At 41.7% G+C, this 26,988-nt stretch overlaps 1 protein-coding gene and 1 long non-coding RNA gene across 3 annotated transcripts in view; one reads left to right on the top strand and one right to left on the bottom strand.

Moving 5' to 3' along the window:
* Positions 1-7,320, bottom strand: part of tshz3b (teashirt zinc finger homeobox 3b) — a 35,568-nt gene extending 28,248 nt beyond the window's left edge. The window contains exons 1-2 of one of the 2 annotated variants that reach the window (XM_020056363.2): positions 7,232-7,320; positions 6,463-6,823 (exon numbers count right to left, since the gene is read on the bottom strand). In XM_020056363.2, the coding sequence (XP_019911922.2) occupies positions 6,463-6,502 (40 nt within the window). In that variant the 5' untranslated portion in view covers positions 6,503-6,823; positions 7,232-7,320. The remainder of the gene's footprint in view (positions 1-6,462; positions 6,824-7,231) is intronic. The other variant, XM_010891405.3, reaches the window with a different exon arrangement.
* Positions 7,321-8,003: 683 nt separating this feature from the next.
* Positions 8,004-26,483, top strand: LOC109616884. The gene is made up of 3 exons (XR_002198179.2): positions 8,004-8,087; positions 24,926-25,124; positions 26,220-26,483. It is a non-coding gene; the product is annotated as an uncharacterized LOC109616884 (long non-coding RNA).
* Positions 26,484-26,988: the final 505 nt, after the last annotated feature.

Below are 26,988 nucleotides of genomic sequence, written 5' to 3'. Positions count from 1 at the left end.
CTCGCTCTGAGCCGAGCGGCGGCTGAGGCCTGCCCAATCACTTCACTGGGGTAATAAGAACAGCTCCTGCGCGCTGAAATAGCAACGCTTACGAGCTGACACAATTACCCAACCATTGGGGAAAGAACAAAACTGATAATCAGCGATTAATCATATGCGAACGCCTAAGCAGTCTCTCCTCCCCTCTCCTGAAGGGACTTCTTTTAGAGACCCGATGGTCACATACTGAATTCCCAATCATTCAGCAACCATTCCATCCGCCGTCAGACAAACTGTCGCGCCGTACGTTTCACTAAATGTTGATTTGAATCAGTATTCACGTCTTACGACTAGGTTTAGCTGGTGCTGGGCGGCACGATAAGCGCAGGAGTTCATGTCAGAAGGGAATGCAACCTGAAAAGGTAGAGCAGAGGATTCCAAAAAAAATTTAAACAAGAGAAAGGGGAAACGAAGCCGTGACCTTAAGGAATGTTATCTACCATAAGGAACATTAATTACACAACCTAGTGCTAACACATGTCATACATGCTTACATTGTGGAATATTAGTACCCTGCCATATTTAGGGGTGTCAAACTAGGGGTCAGACAGGTAACAGACAGGTTTCCAGTTTGGATCCCAAAAGCGTTGAAGTGAACGAAAAATCAGTTTTAACCATTATGCTCCGGAGGTTGTTGCTGAAAATGAGCATGTCAGCCAAATAACCCCTGGGGGTCGAATAAGGAGGGACAAATAATAAATTAAATGTTTTTACAAAACTGACATAACTATCCCTGCAAAAGAATGTGACGGCCTCTCCCTGGATGTCTGTATGGGTTTATAGTGAGCAGCGTTGTTTGGAGAAACAGCCGACCGCAGTCAAATCCAACGCCACCGCGTCTTGACAGCGTTTGTGTGAAAGTGGCCGTTCTGTGCGGCTCCTGTGTGTGCTCGGTACAAAAACAGCGTATCCCAGTGTGTTGCTGCGTCGCCCTCCCTGCACTCTCACTAACCCTTCTGCAGTCGCAATCCATCGCCCTCTCTCCTTGCAAAACAATCTTTGGGGAGGGAGAGAGAGAGTGTGAGAGAGAGGGGCAGGGAGGAGAGGGGGTATGAAAAAAAATGAGGGAAGGATGCAGCCTTGTGAGCCAATTTAAGAAATAACTGCTGATGCATCAGCTATTGACTGTTTCAGCGCTCGTGATAACGCTCAAGGCGAAACTGTGAGCAAAATGACAGCATCAACCGCCTGCAATAAACTGCAACCGGCGAGACCAAGGGAGCTCTAATTGACAGCTGTCAAGCTAATGGGAGCCATGACAGAGGATTCTGGGAAAAAATTTCTGTTTATCAACCATCAACCGTAGATCCTGGAGCAGGGAACTTTCCCTCCCTAACGCTCCCCCTCTCTCCCTCCCTGCCTTTCTCTCTCTTCTGTACCTACGTTATTCAGCTCTTTCCCCTTTTCCTTTTCTTCCTCTGTCCCCGCCTCCCCGCTCTTAACCCTGTTGATTGTCGCTCACTTGTAGCAGTGAAAAAGGCAGAGGACGGCCATAACTAATCATAGTGTCAGTTGGCTGCCTGGGAGAGCCAAGTTCTAAGGAGAGGGATGCAAGACAAGGCTGAGGAAAGGCCCACAATCCTGAGAGGAGGAGCCAGGAGTAGACACCTCGGTTTGGAGGGGGGCTCCAGAGACTGGTAGGGACTAATGACGATGGGGCCTGGATCCCCGCTCAAACACACCCACACATACACAGACTCACAGACAAACACACGCACACAGACATACACGAATACATACAGAGAGACAGACAGACAGACAAGCTTGGACCCTTTTTGAGTCCCACTCGTGGATTCTCCACATTTGGTTTGAAGGAACTATTGATCTGCGTGGTGTTTCGGTTTGGGTCACTTTCACAGCCTTGTGGATTTATGGCTTTTTAATTTGTTGGATGCTATAATCTGGCATACAGCTTCAGACAAACACAGCCACAATGTCCAACCCAACCAACTTTGTTCTGAAAAGGATCAAAATAAATGAAAATCATATCAAATGTAGATCAAAAGGGCAATAAAGAAAGAAAAATCATTATAAAGAAATTGGCCGATTTACTGTGATGATAATACCAAACTATACACTGTTGAATATGTACCTACAAGACTACTTTAGGTTACAACTCCACCTTTAAAACTATTTCTACTTTTAATATCTCAAACTTCTCATTTCTCTAGTGTGCGGTACTAATCTTAATTTATCAGACAAATGTTCTCAGAGAATTCCAGTGCATTTAAGATTTTCAGTTAATCTTCCCAGCTTTTATCTAGCATTAATGGTGCCAACTAAATCAGAAAGTTCCTATTCATATATAACATCTGACTGTGCAGATGAAGATCATGAACTTTGCAATCGTCAAATTCAACGTATTATATTGGGATGGCGGTACCAATTCATTACATAAAAATCCACTTGATTTTAAATATAATGTCGTTCTTAATAATTATATTTCCAATTAACTGGGGTACGCGGACATACTGTGGAAGGTGATGTTTATGAAATAATTTTCTTTGCGTCTTAATAATTAATAGAATTATCATGACCGGCTTTTAATTAGGATCATTAGCCTAATTAGCATGGCGTGTTTCATTAAATTTCAGTTTGCCGAGGAAAGGGCAAAGCTTCATATGAGCAAGTCACTGACAAACCGGTGCTACAGACCTGTGAACTAAAACGCTTGCAGCGACTCAATCGGCGACAGAGGGAATTTTGTAGCGTTACACCATTACAAAAACCCTGTGTTGAAACCTTAAGCCAAGCAGGCAAAGTAGTATTACAAGACTGGGGCAGTGTGTGTGTTAGTGTGTATAGTAGCCTGTGAGCCAATGGGCTCCCCAGCTGGAGAGCCACGTTGACACACATCAAGCGTGATTAATCTCCATCTTGCATCCACAATCAATCAAATGCGCACAGAAATCACAGAAATCAGCTGCTTTTCCTCACCGCAATCCATCTCTTGTCAAGCAGAACTAGATCTGTCGCGATCTTAATATTTGTATAAATCATGTTTAGCGCCTTTGAACACGCAGCTGATGATAGGCAATTTCGAAAAGCCAACTAATGTGAAAGTATCATCCACACCTATGAAGATGCCATCACGTGCGTGATCATGACCAGTGTAGACAATATCAATCTTGACTTATTTCATGGGGCTTCTTCAAATACGCCTCGGAGTGAGAGGGAGTGAAATAGAGAGACAGAGGAAGAGCGTCCTGTCCTGGGCCTACTGTGACAGGAATGTGCCCTTTTCCATGATAACGCAAACGGCTCCAACAATAACCCAATTCTCTCCAATCGTGTGTCAGGATCAGAACAACGCCAGTAGGCAACCACTCAATGAGACAAACTCAAATGGCGGATGAAGAAAAATAAAAAAAAATATGTACACGTTTGATGTTCCCCCTTCCTCCCCAAAACAATGATATGTTGGGTCTTGCAGGGCTTTGAAGCCGACTAGCAAAAACACGATGAACGCGGCATTGTTCACCTATGAATGGAGGAGGGTATTGTGGGAAAACCGTTCTGGCCAGACGCAGAGAGAGCGATGTTTGCGTTTGTTTGTTTGTTTGTATGTGTCTGGCTGTTATATAGGGCCCTCTCTTCCAGACACATTCTTTGAGAGGGTGTTGTTTGCTGTTGTTATCGGGCTCCTGACCATTAAAAAGCAGCCTAATTTCCAGCCAACGTGATTACCCAGGTACCCCGGCCCATTTGTCACCTGCAGCAGAAAATTGAGTTAGTGCACAACTAAAGGCATGGAAGACTGTGTAATATCAACTTGATTACATCCAACTAGCTGCAAACCTAATTGGGCTGGATGACAGTGTGCGGAGCTTGTCATCTCCAATCATTAGGCCTGTCAGGAATCCATCAGCTTTACAGCTAATTAGGTGAACACTAATGAAGCTGGCAAAACAACTTTTCTTTTTATACGGCTGAGCAGCCCTCTCAGGCTGGGGGGGTGAAAGAGGGAAAAGAGCGTGAGGAGGGAAGGAGAGAGAAGGAAAGGAGAGGGAGAGATTTTCTCATGAAACGCTCAAGGTTGCCGGGGACTGGATTTCCCAAAGTTCCTAATCAAGGCCCATCAGCTGCCATCTTTCCTTTGCTCTTTCCATCACTACAGAGCAATCAATTTGTCAACACTCTTTGTGAGCAGTCGTCAACCTTATAACTTGCAGCTGTGAGGCCTGCTGGGAGAGAGGGAGGGGCTAAGGGTGGGAGGGGGTACTCAGACCCCCCAAAAAATGACAGGAAGTTGACTCGTCGAAAAAAGAATCTCAAAACATCCCTCACTCCTCTCTCGCGTTTGTCCTTATCTCCTCATCGAAATAATAAATGCATTTTTTTCTCTCGCTCTCTTGCCCGGGATAAGAAGGCTTTCAGTCATCTCTCAGCCCCCCTCACCATTCATCCTCAGTGTGTCCATTAGGCAAAAGCATTTTGATAAAGTAAAGCCCAAGCCAACGTATGGAGAAACAAAATGAGAGCACTCACTGCCAACTTCTGATTGACCATTAGAGCCATTGATGAATGTGGCTGTCAGAGGGGAGACAATTAAATCAAATATGAAACAAAGTCGCTTTGACGGGTTCTTCTGATGGAGCAAACCATTCTGCCGTCTCCCGATTAGGCTAATAGTTACATTTTTCATACCAGCAATGGTGTGCATGCAATAGAAAACATATGGTTGTGTGTGTGTGTGTGTGTGTGAATACAATTATATGTGTAAGCATGTACCAATTGTTTCAAGTGTGTGTATGTGTGTGTGTGTGTGTGAGATAGTGTGCTTGGATTACTGTAAACAGCATCAATGTAATTTGATAGTCAAAGCTATTTGTATTTTAATAGGATATAACATTGCCAGTTTTAGGTTATGTTATAGGCTAGTTGCAGTAGTATAAATGAATGTGCATGCATACTGCAGAAAGGATAATTACACTGTGAAGCATATACTGGTAGGTGAATTAATATTGTGATAGTATTGAATAATATATCTTACAAAAAAAGAAATAGCACCTACTGAATCGTAGAACAGATATGTACAGGAAAATGTCTGCCACAACGCTGGTAACTGTTCTACTAACAGCCCCTTTTCACAAGTCAAATTCGGGGTATGTGTTTATAGGCCTACTTGGTAAACAAAGGTTCTGACAAAAGGCTACTTTCACTACAGCAAACCCAAAACCAAAATACAGCAACAGCATAAGAACTGATTAAAATAATAGATGTTTTACAACATAACGGTAGCTAAGACTAAAGTCTATTATAGTGCAGCCTACTCATTTGCATAGAGTAGGCTCAAACAATTACTTCCATAAACTAAGTTAGATTTAATTAAAGCCTATTTTAATCTAGAACAGTGGATTGCTCTTTGTTCTCAACTGTATTGGTATGAAAACATGTTACTATTAGAGAAAATGTGAAAATAAAAATGTGTTCTTTGACTCCGACAACGTGAAAAAAGTACATAAAAAACAATTAAAGATGTTTTAATGACTAGTTGTCAGACCAGACATGACGTCACGGGAACCGGCGTTGCTATGGAGAGTGATTTATTGATGTTTATCGGGAATGAATAGATCAAAGACAGGCCAGATGACAGGCAATCAATCAGCCGTCAAATCAAAGATGGCAATTGTCCATTAAAGCCTCTTCCAGTCCACGTCTTTCCTCGTGTCGGCTGCGAAATCATCTTTAAATATTTCCCAGAATGGAGAAATCTGCCAAAGGAAACTAGGCGAAAGTTGACATTTTGTGTTCAAATGTTTTAGCACTAAGCCCCATAAACTGCGAAGGCGAGCATCAAAGGAAATCATGACAGTCAGCTGACACGAGCTTCTTTTTTCTACGCATCTTTATAGATCTCTAATTCATGAAGTCAATATCTGAACCCTACAAAAGAGGTAGCGGAAGTAAAATCGGGTAAAAAGGAGATACCTATTAAACCTGAAGTTGTCTTTGCCTAGTCGGATAGGGCTACGGCCTGGAATCCTTTTATATCTTTCGAGAACAGTTGTTAGGCTATAGCAGAGTGTTCATCGAATTGAATCACTGTTTCCCAAGAAGTTCGAAAAAATTATAAATTAAAACAATGTTTCCATGTAATGGGCTAGCGTAAGCAGACTGATAATTATGGTGACTATTAAAATAGTATGTGGCTACTATCAAACATGGACAACGTAGTTATAGAAAAAACAAAATGCCCTTCAAAGGGAAAGTACAAAAAAACTTATACTAGCTGCATAGTAGGCTAACCATCCCTCTGAGTAAATGGGCATTTGCCATTTCCTCCCACTGTATGCTACAATGTAGCTACACGCACACGATTGTGTAGCCTACTATAAATTAAAGGAGTAGTAAAGGCAATGGAAATACCGCATCAGTCATAGTAAAATCCGAGGTTATAACATGAAAATCATGGAACCGTACCTGCCGCACGTCGGGGCGCTTGCTGTTTCCTCCGCGGCATGCTTGTTTTGGGGTTCTGAAGAGTTCTTTTCTAGCCCCAGAGATTCCAAGCTGGTCCGCTCTTCTTTGATAGCGGCGCTTCCTTACACGGGTACCCGGGGCGCTTTCACAGGGCTGACATAGATCGGCAGTTTTCAAACAAAAATGCAGACAGTGAAGAAAGGGTAGATCTGAAGATGAAGAACAAGCGGACTTTTTTCTTTCTCCTGTTCGACTTGGATATCACAGTGTGGAGACGAGCAGTAGCCTACAGTGGTAGAAAAAAAAACCTTCAGCCTCAATGTGATTCTCTCACTCCGCGTTGGAGGCTGCAACAGGCAAGCTTAAAGGAAAACGAAATGATCGCGTCACTCAAAGTCTGCAAACAGGGGCAAACATCAAGCACTGTCACATTTGTGCCTTGCACCTCCAATGGTTAGCTAGCTCTTGTCAGATAAGCATCACATGTCTACTGTCCCTCCCGCAGCCTCATAATGGACTCCAATAGCCTAAGAACTATACAGTCTATACTGAATCAAAAGTAAGCTTTGCTATTTGAGTCAAATCATTTGTGACAATTTGCAAAAGTCGTCCATGCATGCTGGAGACATTGTCGATTACAATATAGAATAACTAAGGAGGAGAGCACCATTTTACTCATCGGCTACACATTAAACAAAAAATTGTATTCTTCTGTTGGGTATTGGACTAACATAATGTTGACTGGATGTTAACGGAATGGCATACTTACTCATTCGGTTGATTAACTGCGTTATCCATAAGGAATTCGATTCCAGTAATCACACGCAATTTAAAAACCAGCAGGGCATCATCTCAACACCGCCGTAACCATCGTTTGAAAATCCCAGTGCTTCCAAGTCCCCTTAAACCGTTAAAAATAGATTTCTTTTTTGAGATAAAGAGAGGTAAAGACAAAGGTTGATAGAAGAGATGGACGGACTTGTCGCCCACACGCTGGCTCGCTCCGTTATTTTGTCCAAGAGCGTTCAAAATCCACCGAGAGCAGTTCGAATCGATGAGATACGTGCTTGATTGGGTATCCCTTGTTGTAATAATGTACATCAGAAGGAGGGGATGGACTCGTGCTGTGCCTCAGCTGCTCTGAGAGCATGGATCAGCAGCTATTGCCAAACACTTTCTTGGCTGCTTATAGCACTTTTCATCCTTCTTTGTGTGGCTGATAGTAGGTATTTAAAACAGCGACAGCGAATCAGACGCGTCTTCCTTACTGCAAGATGCCTTCTTCTGTTAGGCACAAAATCCGTTCCATGCGTTCTCCTTGTTTTTGTAGATACAGAATAGAAACAATAGTATTTTTTCTTACGCTATGATCAAAATCATGCACATATCCCCATCCTTCATATTTTGGACCAACCTAGACACTAATATCAGATATTGTTTTTTTTTTTCTTTAAAATGTTTCCCTCACAGTAAAGAAAAAAGTTAGCGAATTTTCTGTATTATTAAGGGGGAAGTGGATAAATTGTCCATCTTTTTTCAGATCATCTTCAAAATGCAGTCGTCCGTTGTCAGCTGGAAAGGTTATGACTGCGGATGCAAATTATTTTCGCGCTAACCAGAAAACGGTAAGTTGTCAAATGATTTTATCTTCGGCCAGATGTTTTCGTGTCCGTATCATTTCCATGTCTTGGTTTCCCAGTCTCACGCTAGTCAATAGTCAGAAATATCTGACCGCAGAAGGGATCAAACTCTAGTTAGGGGCAGAGGAGTCGCTCGATAGGAACAAGATCTCCGTTCGCCAGCCTTGTTGAAGGATGAGAAAGAGCGGTCTTTTACTGATTCGGGATGTTTTAGCCTAATCTCGCTACGTGTGCTGCTACACTACTGCATGCCGTTAGATCCGCCCAAGCATCTGTCCGTCTAACCATTGGCGCATCCATCAGTGTCACACGCTCTGCACATTCATAACGACAATACCCCTCTCAGTACAGACGCAGCAGCCTCATGGCGCCTTTACATTTCTGACACCTTACAGTGGTCAACAACCTGAAGGGAATCATGCCCGTCTAGATTTGATGCAATCTGTGCCTTTTCACTTGCATTTATTTGAGATAGTAGGCTATGTAAAGCTGTGCGCCCCTCAGCCTCTAGACGTCTGCGTTAAATATCGAAAGAATGAAGATACCACCTGAAATAATCCCAATATATTCTAATGCAATCTATGGAAACCATATACACGTTTTGTCACAGATGGACTGAAAACATAGTTCTTAACGTGTGTGCGTAAAGACGCGTAGAAAAGTTGTGCTTTTGGGTACGCACCCAAAGACAAAGCGCAATAAAGCGTTTTAGTTGAGATAGGTTGACTGATACCTAGCTCATAATGGTGCAGAGGACAACATTTTATCCAGACGATAACTAAAAATGGTCGTCTACATCTTCACAATATAGCCTATTCCAAGTAGCCAAAACCATAGGTTTATATTATTAAATATCCTATATTAACCATGATTCAGCATGTAGAGTTTCCAGGACAGTTTTGGTGAATTGGGAGCAGTTTTAGAAATCATTTTTATTTTGTAATATTTTGTGATAATTATGGATAATATAAGCAGTTGCATGCAATGTTATTTAATGCGTTGTAATTCAATAACTTGACCTTAAATTCCTCAGTTCGGTGTAGGCAAAATGCAAGTGGTATAATTGAGAACTCGTAATCATTCGCTTCCTCTATTGAAAAGACTGTCATATGAAAAGGCTATCCACTGTACATTAACATATTGTATTTAGGTCTACATGTTTTAAGGTATGGAGGAGTACAATGTAAAGTGGCAACTTCGCCCATTGCGTGCGCGTGTTAGTGTATGTGTGCCTTCCTGCGTGCGTGAATGTGTGTGCGTTTGTGTGCGTGTGTGTGCAATGAGTTACTACGAGTGCTGCATTATAAGTTTACTCACATAAATGCTGTTGTTTGTTATTATTAACATGTTTCTGCCTCATCCAAAGCCCTGGACAAATTCAATATGTCATTCTGTTTACAGATTTGTTTTATACAGGCTATTCTTTTTGCAGATAAGGCCATTGTGTATGAACTTAATATACAACTTTGTATCGGCCTACTGAATTGAAAATACCCCAATGTTAGTTATTTTAGCTAAAAGTCAAGCATCTGGTCATGAAGGTTTAGTGAATCCATGCTAAGCAGTGCGACCCATGTATAGGCCTATTTGTAGGGATGACTAACTACAACTCTACCATTTTCGATCAGTAATTGCTTTAAAAGTTCAAATTATAATTACGTTCAATGACTATCATTAGAAAGTAGCTGTAAATAAGCTTGGTATACATTAATGTTTACAGATGATTGTTCTGTTGTTAGGAGTTAAAAAAAGACAACAATATTCATATTTATTAATTCACATATTCTGAACAATACTGTGACTAATAATAATAATACTTATTATTAATAATATTACTTTTTAATATATATTTTAAAACTAAGTCTTCGAGTTTTGTTAAGTAAGATTCTATGGGCTTTTGTTTATATATATTCATATAGCCAGTCCGACTTCTGAACCGGTAAACTATCTCAGTAATTTACCCTAATTAACCCTTCTTTGCGCGCGCGTTTGAGAAACAGAGAGAGAGATATAAGAGAAGGTCATATTTTTGTGGTTCGCCCTTTTTACACGACAATTAATCAGCTCCTTATATAATAATTGATTTGAGTGACTCAAAATTTAACTGTATTTCCGTCCACACACATTTCTATAGTTTTCTCCTGTTTAAATATCATGGTAAAATGTCTTTTCATGCACAACAATGGCTCTTAGTTCAATAACTAAACTTTTAGAACTTGGATGAAAATAAAACGGCATAGTTTTATGCTAACACATTCTTGTTCATAATAGGCTTTCCCCTGCCATCTAAAACTACTGTTTTTTAATGCCCAGCTCTCACATTGCAACGTGGTAAATTTAATAACAGAAAAGAAAGAAAAAGAAAACAAAGAAGAGTCTCTTTCACTTACATTTTCTTTAATTAAACTTTGGCCAATGTCCACAATAGCACATATTCGTTACAAGTATAAACGTTCCTTGGAAATATTAATTGGACAATTTTCATTTCTAATTTAGTCACTCATGGCAACTTCCCCCATAACGCCCCAGTTCTTTCAACACCTGGTTTAGTTCTTTACAGGCCTAACTTTCGTTCCCCCTGTTGGTGTCTGTACAAGGATTTAGTCAAAGCCTTATGAAAGATTCTATGATGTGTTCCAGCAGAAAAAGAACACACTTTGACGTGTCATTTAGGGAAGTGTAGCCTATAGTCTCTTCAGACACGTCTTTTTGTTGGGACTATTAATCCTTTAGGCTAAGCCATTTTTTTATTTGGAGTAATCTGTTACTATTATATCGTTTTTTTACCCAAATATTTTACAACGTTTAATTTTTTTAAATAATAATCGGTTCACTAGCCTATAACTAATTGAAGGATAAAGACCTAGGAGAGCTTTAGAACAGCCATATCATTTTGAATGAAGCTAGTGGTGATGGTGTGTGTGTATAACATGTGTTGCCCTGTTCAATTTCCGATATATTTTTTATAGTGCACATCACTTTTTGTTATTCCACTGATTTGCATTCAATGACCGCAATTATCGTTTACTATTTCTGTTTATAATGCATACGTATCTAATTTGGAACTCCGTCAGGCAAATATAATAGGCTTATTGTTTAATGATGTTTATTGCAAATGTTACAGGTACGTAGTCTATTTGATCGATCTACCTAGATTCAGACATAATATTGAAAACGTAAGTCTAATTATGTCCATCGATTAGTTATTTGATCAGCGTTTTCAGTATGACTGTGCTACCAAAATCAAAACCATTTAACTTAAATAAAACTGCAAACATTTACTGTGTTCACCTCTCCAACCTCGTTGGATCTCCTGAATTTTTAAAGGAGCACGCCGCGCGCAGGTGGCCGGCAGGATTGATATTTGGAGACTCGGCTTTGACGCACACTGTTGCAACAACCCTCCAGAGACTTACATCAAGCCATTATAACCTGCTGTTTGAGATAACATCTTTTAAGCATAAAGGTTAATAATTGGGGCTCCTGTGACCAGAGTTCCCGGGGGAATATCTGCAATAGACTCCGGTGTTGGCGACGGAGTCCGCTATGGCGCGCGAGGGTCACCAAGGTCATGTGATAGCAGCGCTGCCCGACCTGTGTAGAAGCTCTACACATAGTTTCCGAACCTGTACTCTCCGTCCTGGGTGTAGTGGATGGGCTTACAGGCGTGTGCATATTTTTATTTAACCTAAAAAGTGATATTTGGGTAATGAAAGAGAGCTGGAGTGTAAATACATAGGTATGGGGTATGTAAATACTGCTTTTGATTTATCTCTTTGCCCGTGTACCATCAGGGATTTTATATGAAGAAGAGTGTGCTCGTCTGATCCATTCAGCTTCACGGCACACTTGTTCCTAGCAGACTGTATAAAGAGCTAGGGCACTGGTGCGCAAGGGAGGAACTGAGTACCTCCTAGAAGGAAAAGGCATGCACATGTTCGTTCAAAGGAGGACTTATTTCTGAGATCAGCTGTATACTATGTATAATTATGTATTTATATGTGTGTGTGTGTTTTCATAGTTATGTGTGTATGTATATAAACCAGGTGGTTTAACACTGGATATGACATCACATCACATTTTACTGCTCTAATTTAATTGGTTACTGGTTTATAACAGCACTAAAGCATCTCAGGGATTTGCTATATATTGTCAATATACCACTGCTAAGTGTTGTTGTGTCTAGGCACGCTGCACCGTGTAGTGCCTAAGAACAGCTCTTAAACGTGGTATATTAGCCATGTACCACACCATTAGTGGTGTGGTATATTAGCCATATACCACACCACCTCGTACCTTATTGCTTACATTTATTATGTACAGTATATATGTGTATATATATTCTGTATATATATTCCATTGAACTCTGAAAAAAACATAGAATGGATGTTCTTGGTAGCAAAGGCAGGTATACCACACTCCCTCCAGAGCCCTTTCTTCTCTCTGGCTGGGTGTGCTGCACGAGTTTGCAGGGTTGAGAGGCCAAGTGCTGACCAGTCCTCTTTCTCTATCTGTTACTAGGTCACCAAGCCTCCCCCTCCAACCCTCTCGGCCGCTAGCCACCAGGGAGAGGGTAATTTAAGCCCTCCTTGATGTACCCTATTCATCACTGTCCCAGAGACCCGTTTCAAAATTAAAGTCTGATCTACAAAGTTAAGCCAAAATGAGATAAAAATTGGCAGAGGTCAAACAGGGTTATTCAAGTCAGAACACAAGGTGATGTTTTGCTGTGGTTGATTTATGTTTTTGAGGGGAATGGGAAGAAATTAATACATGAACCCTTTAGAGCATGTATCTAGTGTCACAGCCAGACCACTAGTGTTGCTTTAGCTGTGGTTGAAGTTACATCAAACATGACATGGAAAACTTGTAACAGTCACATAATTCCAGGTATTTCAGAAAACCTGGTTGAATGATTCCAGAATTACAATTAATTTCAAACTGATTCTGGAAATGCTACTTGCTGGATTTTGGGGAAAACAGGGAATTTATTGAAAGTTTTTAGAAATGTGCATCCCTTGTTATAAAACATTATGGTGTCGATATTGTTCTATGAGATTTGGAGATTTACTAATGTGGATTGACACAACATATAATTGTGCGTTGTCATTCTTTATCAAAGCCCTGGGCTTACATTACCGCATTTGGGCCATTTTCATTCCAATTCATTCAATTTAGGAAGAAACCTGAGCTTTCATATTCCAATTTACCTTTACCTAAATGTGTTTTAGTGTGAGACATTCCGAAGTTCTGTTCATTCCTGAATTTTCTGAATTGGAATCTTATTGATCCCAGTGAATTAGTGGAGTCATCGATCTACTGTTGTGTGCACGCTAATTCTAAACTAATTTCCACATAAGCTCACAGTGAAAAACGATCTCTGTAAATGTAAGCATATGTTGCCTGTTACCTGTGTATGGTTAAATGAGTATGATTGTAAGAAAATCTATGAATATTACCAAAGCTACACCATATGTGTTGAGTTCATACAGTTTGTCCCCATAGTTGAAGCATTTGTTTCCAACATTCAACCCCCTATAAAGGATTCTTACACACTAAAGAACCCCGTGAACTAAAGAACCCTGTGAACACGGTTTATATAAATGGTTGAACCTACTTTTTTTTTTTTTATTATCAAGGGATTCTTCATGAACCTTCTATAATGGTTCCACCAGTCATATTAGCTTTTAAAATGGATTTATTCATAACAATGATTTACATATCAGGAGGCCTTTCTTTAAGGGCCTAGTTATAACACCCTCACAGTGGTGTTAGGAAGCCCCTGGTTTACAGGCCACATCAAACCTGCAAGACACATTATGCTAGCTTGCAAAGTAATGTATAATTCAGAGTGAGGACACCCAACAAGTGGAATTGTTATTTCCTGCAACATGCATTTAGAATGACAGCCAGGGTATGGAAGATTATACACTGAGAATACCTCAAACATCTCAACCTGAACATCAATCTTAGTAACATATGCCGGACACCCCCCCAAAAAAAATTCACAGGCTCCCAAGCCAACACAAGGAGTCCCAAGAGCGCAACAAGGCAAGGCAAACAATGGAGTTGCGTTGGGAAATGACCGCTACACAATTCAGGGGCCGCAGAAAACTGCCTTTCAACCTACTGATGGTAGGTTGGCAGAGTGGCGGAAAGCCCAGACACAGCATGTAGCTGTGGTATATGGGCCATATATCACAAACACCAGATATGCTTAATGGCACTTGTAAACCATTTACCAACATCATTTGAGCAGTAAAATGGGATGTGATGTCATACTCTTTTTATACAATCTCACATACCTAAGCTATCAGCCAATCAGTATTCAGGATTCAAATCATCCAGTTTATAAGAAACCATATACCACAGTTATGACATCATGTACATTTTACTTGTCTAATTACATCATAATAGCAATATGTAATCTCAAAGGTTTAGTTGTGCAAAAGAACAGCACTTAGCCATGTTATGTTGGCCATGTACCACACCCCCTTGTTCCCAAATTATATATGCTTTCTTACACATTTTTCCCAAAAATGTGCCTTTTGTATACTGGAATTGTGAGAGGAGTGGACGAGCGTACTCAAGGGGGCCTACCTTAGACATTTGAAGAAGCCTAATCTCTCCAAAAGATATAATTGTGAATGGTCATGGTCATGCCTCACATAAAAGTTTATACATTTTAAAAGTTCAATTACAAATATTTTGGATGTACTGAAGTGTTAGGTTCGAGGATGGAGAAGTAGCCACGCAGGTTGGAAAGAGGCAAATATGCTTTGTTGAATAAGTGGGCCTGCATAGTCTTAAGCAGTCATTTCCTTTCTATAATTATATACTTTCGGCAAATTTTCTTTCTGGCCTGATGAACTTCCGTTATGATTTCATAAACTGTTAAAATACTTTTTTTTTTAAATTAAAGATCTAATTAGAAAAGTTAGTTGTTAAATAAATAGATAAATTAAACAGGGTTCATTTTGCCATTGTCAAAAATACATTTTCACTGCAGTTTCTACATCCAGGCTTGAGCAGAATTTTGATTAATGATCAATTACGGAAATGTTTGAGCTGTGAGTTTCACTTCAATGCTGACTATAACAACGGATCCTTTCTTCTGGAAACTATGGGTTCAGTAACGCTTCAGCCTTGAACTAATGTAGCTTCAATGAGAGGGAGGCGTTCTCGTCTGGCATCGGCTGGCAGATTGCTATGTGACGTGGTCAACTTGTACTTCAAATGCGTGTCCAGCAGTGGAAATGCCTAAGGAAATTGTCCAGGTTTTCCTGGATGGAGAACAGATAGTGCTTCAAGTTGTGTTTGAGGGTCAGTAGGTTTTCACGTTCGAAAAGACATTGCACTGCGTAAAGTAAAATCTTTCAGACGTTTAAGGTGTTAACCCTTTAAGGTGTTAACACTTTAAGGTGGCACTTAAGGTGTTAACCCGAGTGAAATAGTGAAATGACTAAATGAAAAACATTGCCTTATTCCCATCTTGGCCACTGAATCATGTATCTAGTTCCTAAAATGCATGCTCAGGTCTCCAACATGGTCAGTAGTTAATGTGTGGTGAGCATTCTGGCACAATTTGGTCACTGTCCATGATCCAGGTAGGTGTTAACAATTGGTGGTGTATGAGGTGAGTTTCCCGTCATAATGTAAATAACTTTGAGTACCTCAGTTAAAATAAATACATACATTCAATGTATTATCATCATTATCATGTTCTATACTATAGACAATGTAACTGCCACATGATTTAGTTTAGACTGTGATAGACGAGCCCCATTTATACCTGGTTCTAAAATGTGTTTTTTGTCCGGATCTTGTCCACATGCTGATTGCACCACACCTTTGTTGACACAAAATATTACTGTCCCTTGTAGCTCAGTTATTAGAGCATGGTGATTCTAGGGTAGCAGGTCTGATTCCTTGGAGGGGAAGTAAATCATAGAACATCTTTGCACACACTCTTAAGTTTCTATTTTTTTCTCTTTCGCACGGTCATTGTAATGAGGTTTGTGCTACTTAAGAAATTGTCTCTAATCTAGGTTTTACATCTAGAATTCCAGGAAATTGACTAATTACACATTTTCCACGGCTCCCATTGACGTGTGAATGCCCAAACACTGGTCTAGTCTAGCAAGCTGTTTTGCGATTGTTCTCGGAAGTCTTGGGATGTTGTTCCAGTCGGTTAAAAAATCCTTGTAGCCATCCAAAGAATGATCAAAAGAAAATTTGCTTCGAGGAAAAAAAAGAGGTGGTCCTCTTCTCCTTCTCGCTTGCCCCAAAAGTCTCAATTCATTTCCTTGGTTAATATCTGTTTGTTCGGCTGCATAGCCTGCCTTAATTGTCAGTCACCCCAGATAGCCCTTGTATTTCTAACCAATCCAAGCACATGTGAATGCACACCTGGACATTGCATCCGCCCACTTAAGTCGGAATATTGTCATCATCGTTATTGAGAGAACGAGAACACCTGAATGGTTCATCTCAGTGTAAGTAGACTGAAGGTTATTATTTGGGACGAGAAATTGTCTGTAATTCTGTTTCGGTTGGCTTTGATATGCAAACAAAATGTCATTAGAACATCGGGAGGTTGTTGCTGATGGCTCTTCTGATGTCCCCGTTTTGCCGGGTAGCCTATTATTCTATAATATCAGTGTGTTTGACAATACTGATTTGCAAATTGTTTACAGTTGGCCATTTCACCCAATAAATGTCATTACTGCGTTTTGCACAAGTGCTTACATAAAAGTTGTAACATTTTCTCACTGGTAAACATTGTACCACAGCCCCTCCCATAGTGGCCGTTGTTGTTCTGTGCCATAGAAGTGGAAAAGAGGTCAATGGAACACAGACAGTGGGGATAAAAGGGCACTGTCATTGTTAGACTATCAAAAACTCTGATCTAAAAAAGTGGGTTTTCATTAAATTGGTCATTATTTATACATTGCCCTTGGCGAACAATGTGATTACTTGCATTTTTATACATTTGGTTGTTTTTCCTGGATACCATGCAAGTTTTCTTTTTCAGGTTTAGAACAAATGAACACCATTGTGCTTCCTCCAATCAGTTTATGCTGGTGGCGTAGATAGCATTCAGAAAACGGTAGTTGTATTTAAAGACACTGATATATACATATATGAGGCCTATGGAATGGTGTTGATAACGTATATCAAGGTTTACATCCATACAAGAATTATATCAGAGTTTTACCTCAGCAAAGTGTGAAATATACAGGCATAGAAATATATAGGCCCTAAATCTGTACAAATATTGCTGGGGTTAATTGAGGATATTGGTGATAATTTCCCTAAAACATCTTTCCATGGCAATTCCATTGTTTTGGTTGAGTTTTACCAAGCTTACAAAAGTCAATACAATGGCTGTAGAAGCCACACATGCGCAGAGCCATGTATTAATCATGGAGCTGGGCAAATCAGATAAGGCCTTAACCCAGCAGATTTTTGCACCAGGCTGGGGAAGAAGGGTAACAAATCTTTTTCGAGTCAATCTTAGTGATTTCTCTCTCTCTCTTTCTGGCATGAGGTTTAAGTTTGGGTTCATGTTTATACAGCTATGTTTATATCCATGTTTATATGTGTTACAATAGTGTTCTGTAATGGTTATGAAATAGTATGCACATGGCCTATTTATACTGTAAATGTAAAACAATTTTACTAATGCAGTTTGTGTTGTGCATACTCTAGCTCTATCGAATCACAACTCATTTAGAGTACCACAAAGGTTCACCAACCTTTCCACTCCAAAACATATGTAAATAACCAAGGTGTGTGTGTGTTTGTGTGTGTATATATGTGTGGTGAACAAAAACCCTGAAAGGACAACTTTGGTTTTATACTTACTGGACATGCTAGGACAACAAAACAAAGTCAGAATCAGCAATAGAGAAATTGCAGGTGAGCCATTTACAGACACCATGTTTAAACTTTAAATATATATATATATATATATATATTCTGTGCGTGTGTTTAAAGGGACATCTTTGCTCTTCTTTTACTAACGTGGATTGTGTTAATATGGACAGTTTGATATAGATACTTAGGGCCCATTTCCATATTTTTATACATTTATTTATATGTTTTATCATTATTTTGGCAGATGAGTATGCTAAGATTTTTTTGCTATTATTATAGCAATGATACTCTCTGTACTTTTATGTCCCTTTTAGATAGGACTTCAGGGATTGTTTCGGTATCCTTTTAGACACAGACATGTTTATTCCAATGCCAGTGACAAGCCTGTTATATACAGACAACACGGTAGACCAGAACTCTGAGAGGAGCATTCACCATGCTCCATTCAAGGACACAAACCTACATTTACAGGCTTGCTATAGCATGTATTAATACACCGTTTGGTAATACTAATAACTTAACTAGCAAGCCAGAGATTCAAGAATGATGAACATTGATTGGCTTTTGCAAGTGAAGAAACTTCTAATGTACGTTCCACAATAATGGCTAGCAAAGCACTGGCTTATTAACTATCAAATACATGTATTCTGTGATTTAAAAGAATGAGACATATCATTATACAGTTTATTGTTCACCTTTGTAGATAATTACTTTCAAAAAGAAAACTAAGATGAAGATCACTAGGTCCATTGCCGTAAATAAACAAATAGTTTTATAATATAATAATGGGCGTCGTAGAGCAAACCATAAATCTACTGAGTCAGAAGTAGTTCCATGGAATCTACTGAGTCAGAAGATCTCCCCAATCAATAGTTTTTTTTAGGCCTTTTCCAGAAAACAGCTGTTGATGACTCTGAACACTGGCAGTGAATATATATGGCCTGTGAGGTGCGCAAGGGCAAGGATTAGAGGTATACTACAGAAAGCCTTGTAGAGTGGGCTATCACTTGTTGACTTAATAACATGCACTATTGTACCATTTGGTATTAAGTTAATTAGCTACCCAGCTATGCAAGAAGGAGGAACACTGCCGAAACCTTTGCAAACATGCATTATTACAGTTTTATGTTACTTTGCAGTTAGTTATGCTTTTTGAAAGCAAACAATGAGTATATACCGTTATTGTCCTGGAATTGGGCCAGTGACTCAGATGTAATAATGACAGCCTTATAGCATCCTATATTATTATCACAATGCCTTGGCTAAATACCCATGAAGTACTTGGCAGAGCTTTAATGACGCATGAATCGTCTTCATTGGATGAAAACCACACATCAATTTTTGCCCATTTTAATTTTGTCACAGTTATTTAAAGCAGAAACCCCCCTGAATGCAGTTAAACCATTTCATGTCTCGAGTAACAAGGAAATGAATTCAAAATTCAAGTTTCATGATTGAATGTTGAATGCATGAGGACCAATAAATGATTCCGGTAAAAAGCCTGTCGGTGATTTTCACATTTTGGGTCCAGGATTGTCAACGCCGTGGAACTCTGTGATTGGTTCACCCCAGTGAGCTTTCTGCGTCAGGATCTCGAAGTTACAGCACGTTGTGCGTAGCGCTTAAAAAACGCTGCTGCCAGATTACTGCTAAACACTGCTAAAATGGAGTCAGTAGATTACGGTAAAGATCACTAGGTCCGCTGCCACAAATAAACGTATTGTTTCTCTAATACAATAATGGCCATCAATACATCAAGATTTCTTCATCACACAGGCTGGTATGGATCACAGGATATGATAATATTCCATTGCATGTGAGACGACCAACATTGTAGAAATCTTTGCCCAAAAGAGAAGAACTTCAGACTAAAACAGTTAGTTTTGGAATATTATTTTCCCCAAAGAGTGTATCTACATGTAAGGTGAATGGGTTGCATGCATTTGACTGGGACTAATGTTTTTTCGGAATCCTTTCTTACGGTTAGTGAGACAGGGAGAGAGGGAGAGAAAGAGAGTGTACCTGAGAAAGTGTGTGAGATAATAACAGTAAGAGAAAGACAGGGGAGGGTAGAGAGAAACAGAGTTGAAGATGGAGAAAGGGAACATAGGGAAGGAGGTGGGGAAGGAAACAGAATGAATGATTAAGGAAAAGAGGGAAAGGAATAGAAAGAGGGTGGTGTGTGTGTGTGTGTGTGCGAGTGTCTGTGTGTTTTGGTACAAAACGTCTGGGTGGGAGTGTGTGTGGGTCCTGATCTTGGGAGTGTATGGTAAACAGGAACGCTTTCTGTGGAAGGAGGAATTTCCCTCAGCAAACCCCTATATCAGTAATGGTCCCGGTAATGAGCTGCAGCTGTCAGTGTTGTTTCCGCTTCTCGTCCATGATTCATGCTCCAGCTCCTCAAGATCTACAACTGAAACAAATGTTTACCCCGACTAGAACCAGGGAAACTAGGAACTAAGTGTACATGAAGAAAAAAAAGATTAAAAAGGTTGCTGGCCATTCATTTTTGTTTTCCCCCCGAGCCACCCAAGTTGTGCACACCTTCATGTGAAGAACCAGACAAAGAGATAATGAAGCAGAATTCCTGGTTATCTCCGGCGCTATGGATGTGACCTCATTGTTACGTCAAAACAGATTAGGGTTGACCAATGAATTCTCATGGCCTGTCATCATCCGGCGATTCGGAAATACTACTAGCTTTACACATCGCGGTATGCCGAAATCCGTTCATACGATGACGCGTCATTTCATCCAATTGAATTCTCAGTTAGACCCTCTCGAACCAGGTTTGAGAAGCAAGCTTAGAAGACAGAGAAGAGATCAGCATTTAAAGCCCCCCTCTCGGTCAGATCTGCTGTGATGTCGTCGGCAGGGAACTGAATCACAGGCCTAGCCAGACACATGTGGGCAAGTCGTTACGAAAGCTTCCTACACTCCAGTTCTTCGCCAACTTGGCTTTGCTTTCATTGCGGTGGTGCAAGTTCACTGTTAGTCTCTGACTTGCACTGAGCTCCAGTTTAGCTATAAGCCCCTACTGTCTGAAAATAGATGGAGGGCAGGGGGGGGGTTGTTTTCGTTAGATCCACAAAACGACGAGAGCCGAAGTTCTGTCTGTTAATTGGAGTTAATCGTGTGAGAAATGTAATTGTTGAGTAATCGCGCCCGCAAAACAGTGGTTTCTGCGGGCCATTGTCGAAATGGCAGCGGCGGCAACATCGTATCACGCCATCGTGTTGCTGGTCGTTCCGTCCACGAATCACTCGGACGAGTCCCTTCAGCCTAGGTCTCTGGTCATGGGTCTGTATGTGTCTCCACCTCGACCCGTGGAACTGGGACCCGAGTGAAGAGGATGCCCCGTGCTGTGTCCTCCCTGTTGCATTCATCACGCTTTTTAATTAGTACGGCCCGGCTTCATTAATTATGTCTGATGTCTCGCTGATACGGCCTCCGTCGATTGGCCCTCCCTCCTCATTTCACACCCAACCCCCAGTCATCGAGGTCCCTGCCCCGCCTCCGTCTCCCCGGAGATGTCTCAAGTACATACTTGGAGACGGAGACTGAGAGGGTGGGGGGGGGGGGGAGAGAGAGAGAGAGAGAGAGAGAGGGTGGGGGGAGCGAGAGAGAAAGAAGATAGAAAAAAGTGCAAGATAGACAGAGAGAGAGAATAACAGAGAGTGACAGAGAGAGAGAGAGCAAGAGGGACACAGTGAGAGAGACAAGGAGAGAATTGAATTGAAATCGAGAAAGTGAGAAAGAGAACATAGATTTAGGAAAGGACAGGGCCAGAGGTAGGACAAGATAGAATTAAAGGCAAATAAGGAGAGAAACAAGAGAAAGAATGAGGTAAAAGGGAGAAAAGGGAGAGATGTAGTGGTTAGAGAGAGAGGGAGGGAACATGCACGAAGCAGCCACACATCCCTTTCATGTTGGCCTCTGAACAAGCCGCCTGCCTGCGGGATGGAGCCACTCCAGTTGTGCGACGCTTGCTGAGACCGAAGGCTGTGGATACAAATCACGAGCTTCGCTCTCGTCACGTCAGCCGCGCAAAGAGCCACTTCACCGCACCCGGGTGTTTGTCTTACGCTGACATTCTCTGCGCCTTTACACCCCCCCTTTACACCCCCCCCACCCCCCACCCACACTCCTGAGCAGGATTCTTCTGGCTAAATGGACAGTGAGATAGATGAACTTAATGGCACAGATGGGGGGGGGGGCACCCATCTCCTACAGTGGCATCCCCAATATCCTCCACATGACGAAGGGAGCCATATGACCGGGCCATTTGATTCCATGCATAATCCACACCCCCAATTCCACACGGGGGGGTTAAGGGGGGGGCAGTATGAACTCCAGCCCCTCCTACTCTCCTGCTCCCCACTGAAGTCTTGAGGCAGACCTGTCTGAAAGGGGCAGCCCCAGTGTGCGTTTCAAGTGAAACAGGACGTGGCCGTGTTGACACAGCGTCGCAGGAGCCTGTCCGTGGGTACCGTCTACGATCTCGCGGCGTTCTGGTGACCCTGCGCTGACATCGACAAACCGCTGCGGATGTGCGGGGATAAACATGTGCCCCAAGGCTTCCACGGTCTTCTTTGCAAGCCCGCTGATTAGATGCCCCTCTTTTGCAAGGGAGAGACGCTATCCAAGCTGACACTGTTGTACCGGGCTCTCTATGCTTTCTGCCTGTCTGAATTACTGTAGCTGAACACGGACCTTCGTGTCACCACAAAGCCCCAAAGGAATCTGCTTTTAATCCCGATTACAAAAAGCAGCAGGAGCATGAGGAAGTGTCATTGCAGGAGGTCAAAGGTTAAAAAGATGTCTCTTAGCCCCTGGGATAGTCTTTATTATATATATATATACAGCCCCGAAAAAAATTAAGAGACCACTGCTTGAAAAGGAAGATTTTGAGTGAGGAACAGAAGGGTTAAAATTAAGAGACCACTGCAAATTTGAACGCTTCTGTTCCTTAATCACAAATTTCCTTTTCAACTTTTTTGGAAAGGACAGAAAAAGGTGCAGTGGGCTCTTAATTATTTCTGGAGCTGTATGTGTGTACATATATATTATATTTCACACCTCAAGCAATGCTTTTCCCTTTTCTGTTATCAAGGTTGATGGTCTTAAAGGTGGGAGTGACATTCCCACGTTACATTGTCACTGGCCAGGGGAAAATATAGAAAGGTTTAGACATCAAGTGTCTGTGGGTTCACATTTCTTTTCTCCCCAAGCAGCTTCCTGTGGTTCTCCAAATGTGAGGATCATGTACTGAGCTTTTGTCTCTGAGCTCAATCTCTTCAACTCCTCTTTTGTGGCTTTGGGGATTTAGAAAGCGATATCCCTTTAGCTTGTCTACAGATAACCACAGACACCCTGACCAGAGCCGGCGACCCACTGCTAAATCCACTCTTTCAGATGAGGGGTCATCATCACTCTCTGCCGCGTGGACAGGTGCCTGTGAGTGTGGATCCAACAAGCACCATCTCTGAAGGGGAAACACAGGGGTCGTAGTTCAAACTCACATGCTAAGGGTCAGTGAACAGGCCTGGGTGAAGAACAAAGACCCCACACAGAGGAGGGATGTGTGTGTGTGTGTGTGTGTGTGTGGTGTTAAACAGAGCGTGGATAGAAATACATATATCTGAAGCGTCTTGCCTTTCTGTGCTCTTCCGCGGCCCAGCTCAGCAGAGCTACGAGTTCTGAACTGTTGGCCTTTCCATATTGCCCTGGGGCGGGCCTCTTGTGACTCCTGGGCACCTTTCTTAACCCGTCACATCTGTTTCACACACACACCCACACACACACTCACACACACACACTGAACCACAGCTGGCTGCAGTGTCCGTGTCTGTGTGTGTGGGTGTTTGTCATGGAGTGCATTGATTGGAGAGGGAGGGTCCTTTGACTTACAGCCGAACCCAAGGTGTTCCGACGTGTTACAGCAGAACCATGTCCAATTGTTTTGGAGAGCCTTTTCCAACCGAGCTTCTTGTAAAATGTCAGTGAAACCGTGTGATCTGTACAAATTAATGTAATACATAAAATACCCTCGCCTCCGCTTGGTTCAGGGCCAATGTTTTCAGGGGAGAAAAAAAGCACTTAGCAGTGAAGTTGCTTCACGTATTATACTCTGATGAAGCTGTTACTCAGAACGGAATACAAAGAAAGAAGTGTAAGGTTTGTAATTTCTGAGCTTAGCGAGGCTGTTTACATCTCTCGTGATTTCAGCATCTGCGCTTTATTTTCAGTGGTTTAAAATGCGTCCTCCGTTGAGTGTTTTTTCTGTCACCCATTCGTACAACTCTTTTGTTTCAGTCGATCAAAAAGTTTAGCGCATCCATTTGAGGTTTCTGTCGGCCATAGTCATGTCCAACGTTGTCCTGCCCTGATCTAAAGGGGGTCATGCCAAGCTCTGTCTCATACTCATGTGATGCCATGATCTCCCTCATCCATATTCTATCCTCATTAAACTGTCTACATTTAACCAACCTCTGGATGGGTTCTGGTGGCCTAATGTGTAATTACTATGCTGAGTTGAGTTGAGTCGAGGGCGTTCCAGCGGTGTGTAAAAAAGCTGAACTGCTTTCATGGTGTCAATCTTAGCACCCTCTCCATTGGATCGCGAGGCCCTCCGAGCAGGTGCCATGGTTACCAACATTAAGTGGATGCTATAATCATATCATTAACTCACCATTGTGACCTCTTTGTCTCTATTTTAAAGGAGATGAGATCAAAGCAGCCCTCAGCTAGCGAGAAATGCAGGCCAGAGCCCAGTGTTTCCGTTGAATCAATTTCCTGTCGGTTAATAACTCGAAGGGAGTGTAGCTAACAATATCCAGAATACAGAGCGCCGTAGAACATGTTGCTGCTTCAACTGTTATGTTTGACAACTGCCAAAAAGAGGAGATAAAAGCTAAATCGTGTTTGTCTGGATGTTTTCACAGCTCTGACGTGAGCTTACACAGGGCCCAGATGGAGGACAGAGGACAGGGATACCGGCACAGGCGAAGCGTCATCACAGCACCGCAATCATCTGGTTCCTTCTATCCTTCTTTGCGCGGCCAAAGGTCCCCAAAGGTCACTGGCTCACTCTGTTTGTGCCAGCAACAGACAAAGCCGTTTACACGACATCAAAGAGTCAGGGTAGGTCCACGAACATAGACACACACACACACATACACGGAGGCGCGATCGCAGTCACAAACGCACAGGAACACAGGAATGCCTGCGCGCCCTGCGTCCCTTCATTTCCCCCTCCCCCTCTAAGTGAGCCAACACATCACTCTGTGCTAAGTGGAAGATTCACTCACCGCTCATCCCCTGACGATGTCATCCTTCCCTCCACAAGTCACATATCACACATCAGTTCGTTATTTTGGGTAGGGGCGGGGAGGGTGGGAGGGGTGAGCGTGGCTGACAGTGAGGGAGGAAGTACACAGGAAGTACATTAGTTATCAGTCCCCGTCGTCTCCACCTTTTCAGATCCCATCAGTATTAAACCGCTCCGGCCGCAGCCCTTCTCTCTTCCACTCTTAAAAGTCTTCCTCGCTCCACTTTCAACCAGGTCTCAGATCTAAATGACACTTCGCACCACACAAGCACGGAGACAACTGAATGAAATATTTAAATAAAAGACAGCAGGGAAGGGGAAAGCCAGAGGACTGGAAAGAGAGGAAAAAAATACATTGTTCCCGTTGCGGGTCCAAAGGAATTTGTTGGCAAGATTGGGAGTTGAACAGCGTCCACAGTAATTAGCCTTTTGCTTGAATAACCTCATGATATTTACTCCTCTATACAAATATGTATGTAAGAACAGGTAGTCTTTGATCAGAGTCAACACATCCAACTCAGATATTCAAGTAAGGTAGCTGCAATGGACTATTATTTGCAGGACGGTTTTACAGAGATAAAAAAAAAAAAAAAAGGCAATCTCACAATTGTTTCAATTGAACCTAATTTAAGTATTTCCATTTGAAATAAGCGAACGTTCTGTACATCCCTCCCGAGTGGCCATACATGAAGGGGGTTGAAGAGGGTTGAAACAGGAGCAGTTTGTATGAGTCGACACTCTCTGCCGTGATTCAGAGCCTCAGCGATCACACTAATTATTTTTTTAGTCAGCCGTGTGTGCAGAACCTGCCTGCTAGTTGTGGAAATGATTATTTAAGCCGTTTAACTGACATCCATGTGGTTTTCATCATCGTAAAGACATTTCTGAGGGGGTTATGTTTTTACTAGGTAGGAGCGGAGACCTGTCCGTCAAGCCAGCGTTTGAGGTGCCTTCCGGAGGTTTCTGCTCCACAGTCTTACATTAAGAATATTAAAGAGCTTATTGATATGTAACGTATTACTGTAATGTATTTTGCCTTGTGGAACCTACTATGACAATAAACGGCCATTTGGCATTCCTTGTCTAATGTTGTCATTTACATTTCCGAATGAGTGTGTGTGTGTTTTGGTATTTACCAGTTTTGTACGTATTGTTGTACTTTCATTGTGTCACAGGCCACCCTGTTCATTCCAAATTGCAATGGATCATTATTTTATTACCAGGTATCTACAATTACAGCCAATAAACACAAATTATAATAATGACAAACAGTAAAGCCTTTCCTTGTCTCCCACTCCCAGATTTTCCTCTGCACTGCCACACACACCCATTCACACACACATTCCACTTCAGAGCAGACCTAATACAGAGCTTCCATGGTTTTTCGCCCAGTGTGTGCCGACAGTGAAGGTGACTAATAATGTTTAGGCATAGGGAATTATGGGTATGAACACCCCTGGAGTGAGAATGAAAGAGTAAATCAATCAGAGAAGCAGAAATCAGGCCAGTTCTGTTAGAGAACATGTCACCTAATGCATGTTCAATGGCACGTTGACACGTCTCAGTAAAAACGTCCACATTGCGCCCTGAGTGTTTCCAGCCTAATTGATTGTTCAAATAGACGGAGGGGGTACATCTCATGCTCTCTATTTTTGCCACAATCAGAAGCATTTGTTT

The sequence above is a fragment of the Esox lucius genome, chromosome 2 (assembly GCF_011004845.1).
Source record: "Esox lucius isolate fEsoLuc1 chromosome 2, fEsoLuc1.pri, whole genome shotgun sequence".
NCBI classification, from domain to species: Eukaryota; Metazoa; Chordata; class Actinopteri; order Esociformes; family Esocidae; genus Esox; species Esox lucius.
This window is presented reverse-complemented; position numbering and strand designations above follow the sequence as displayed.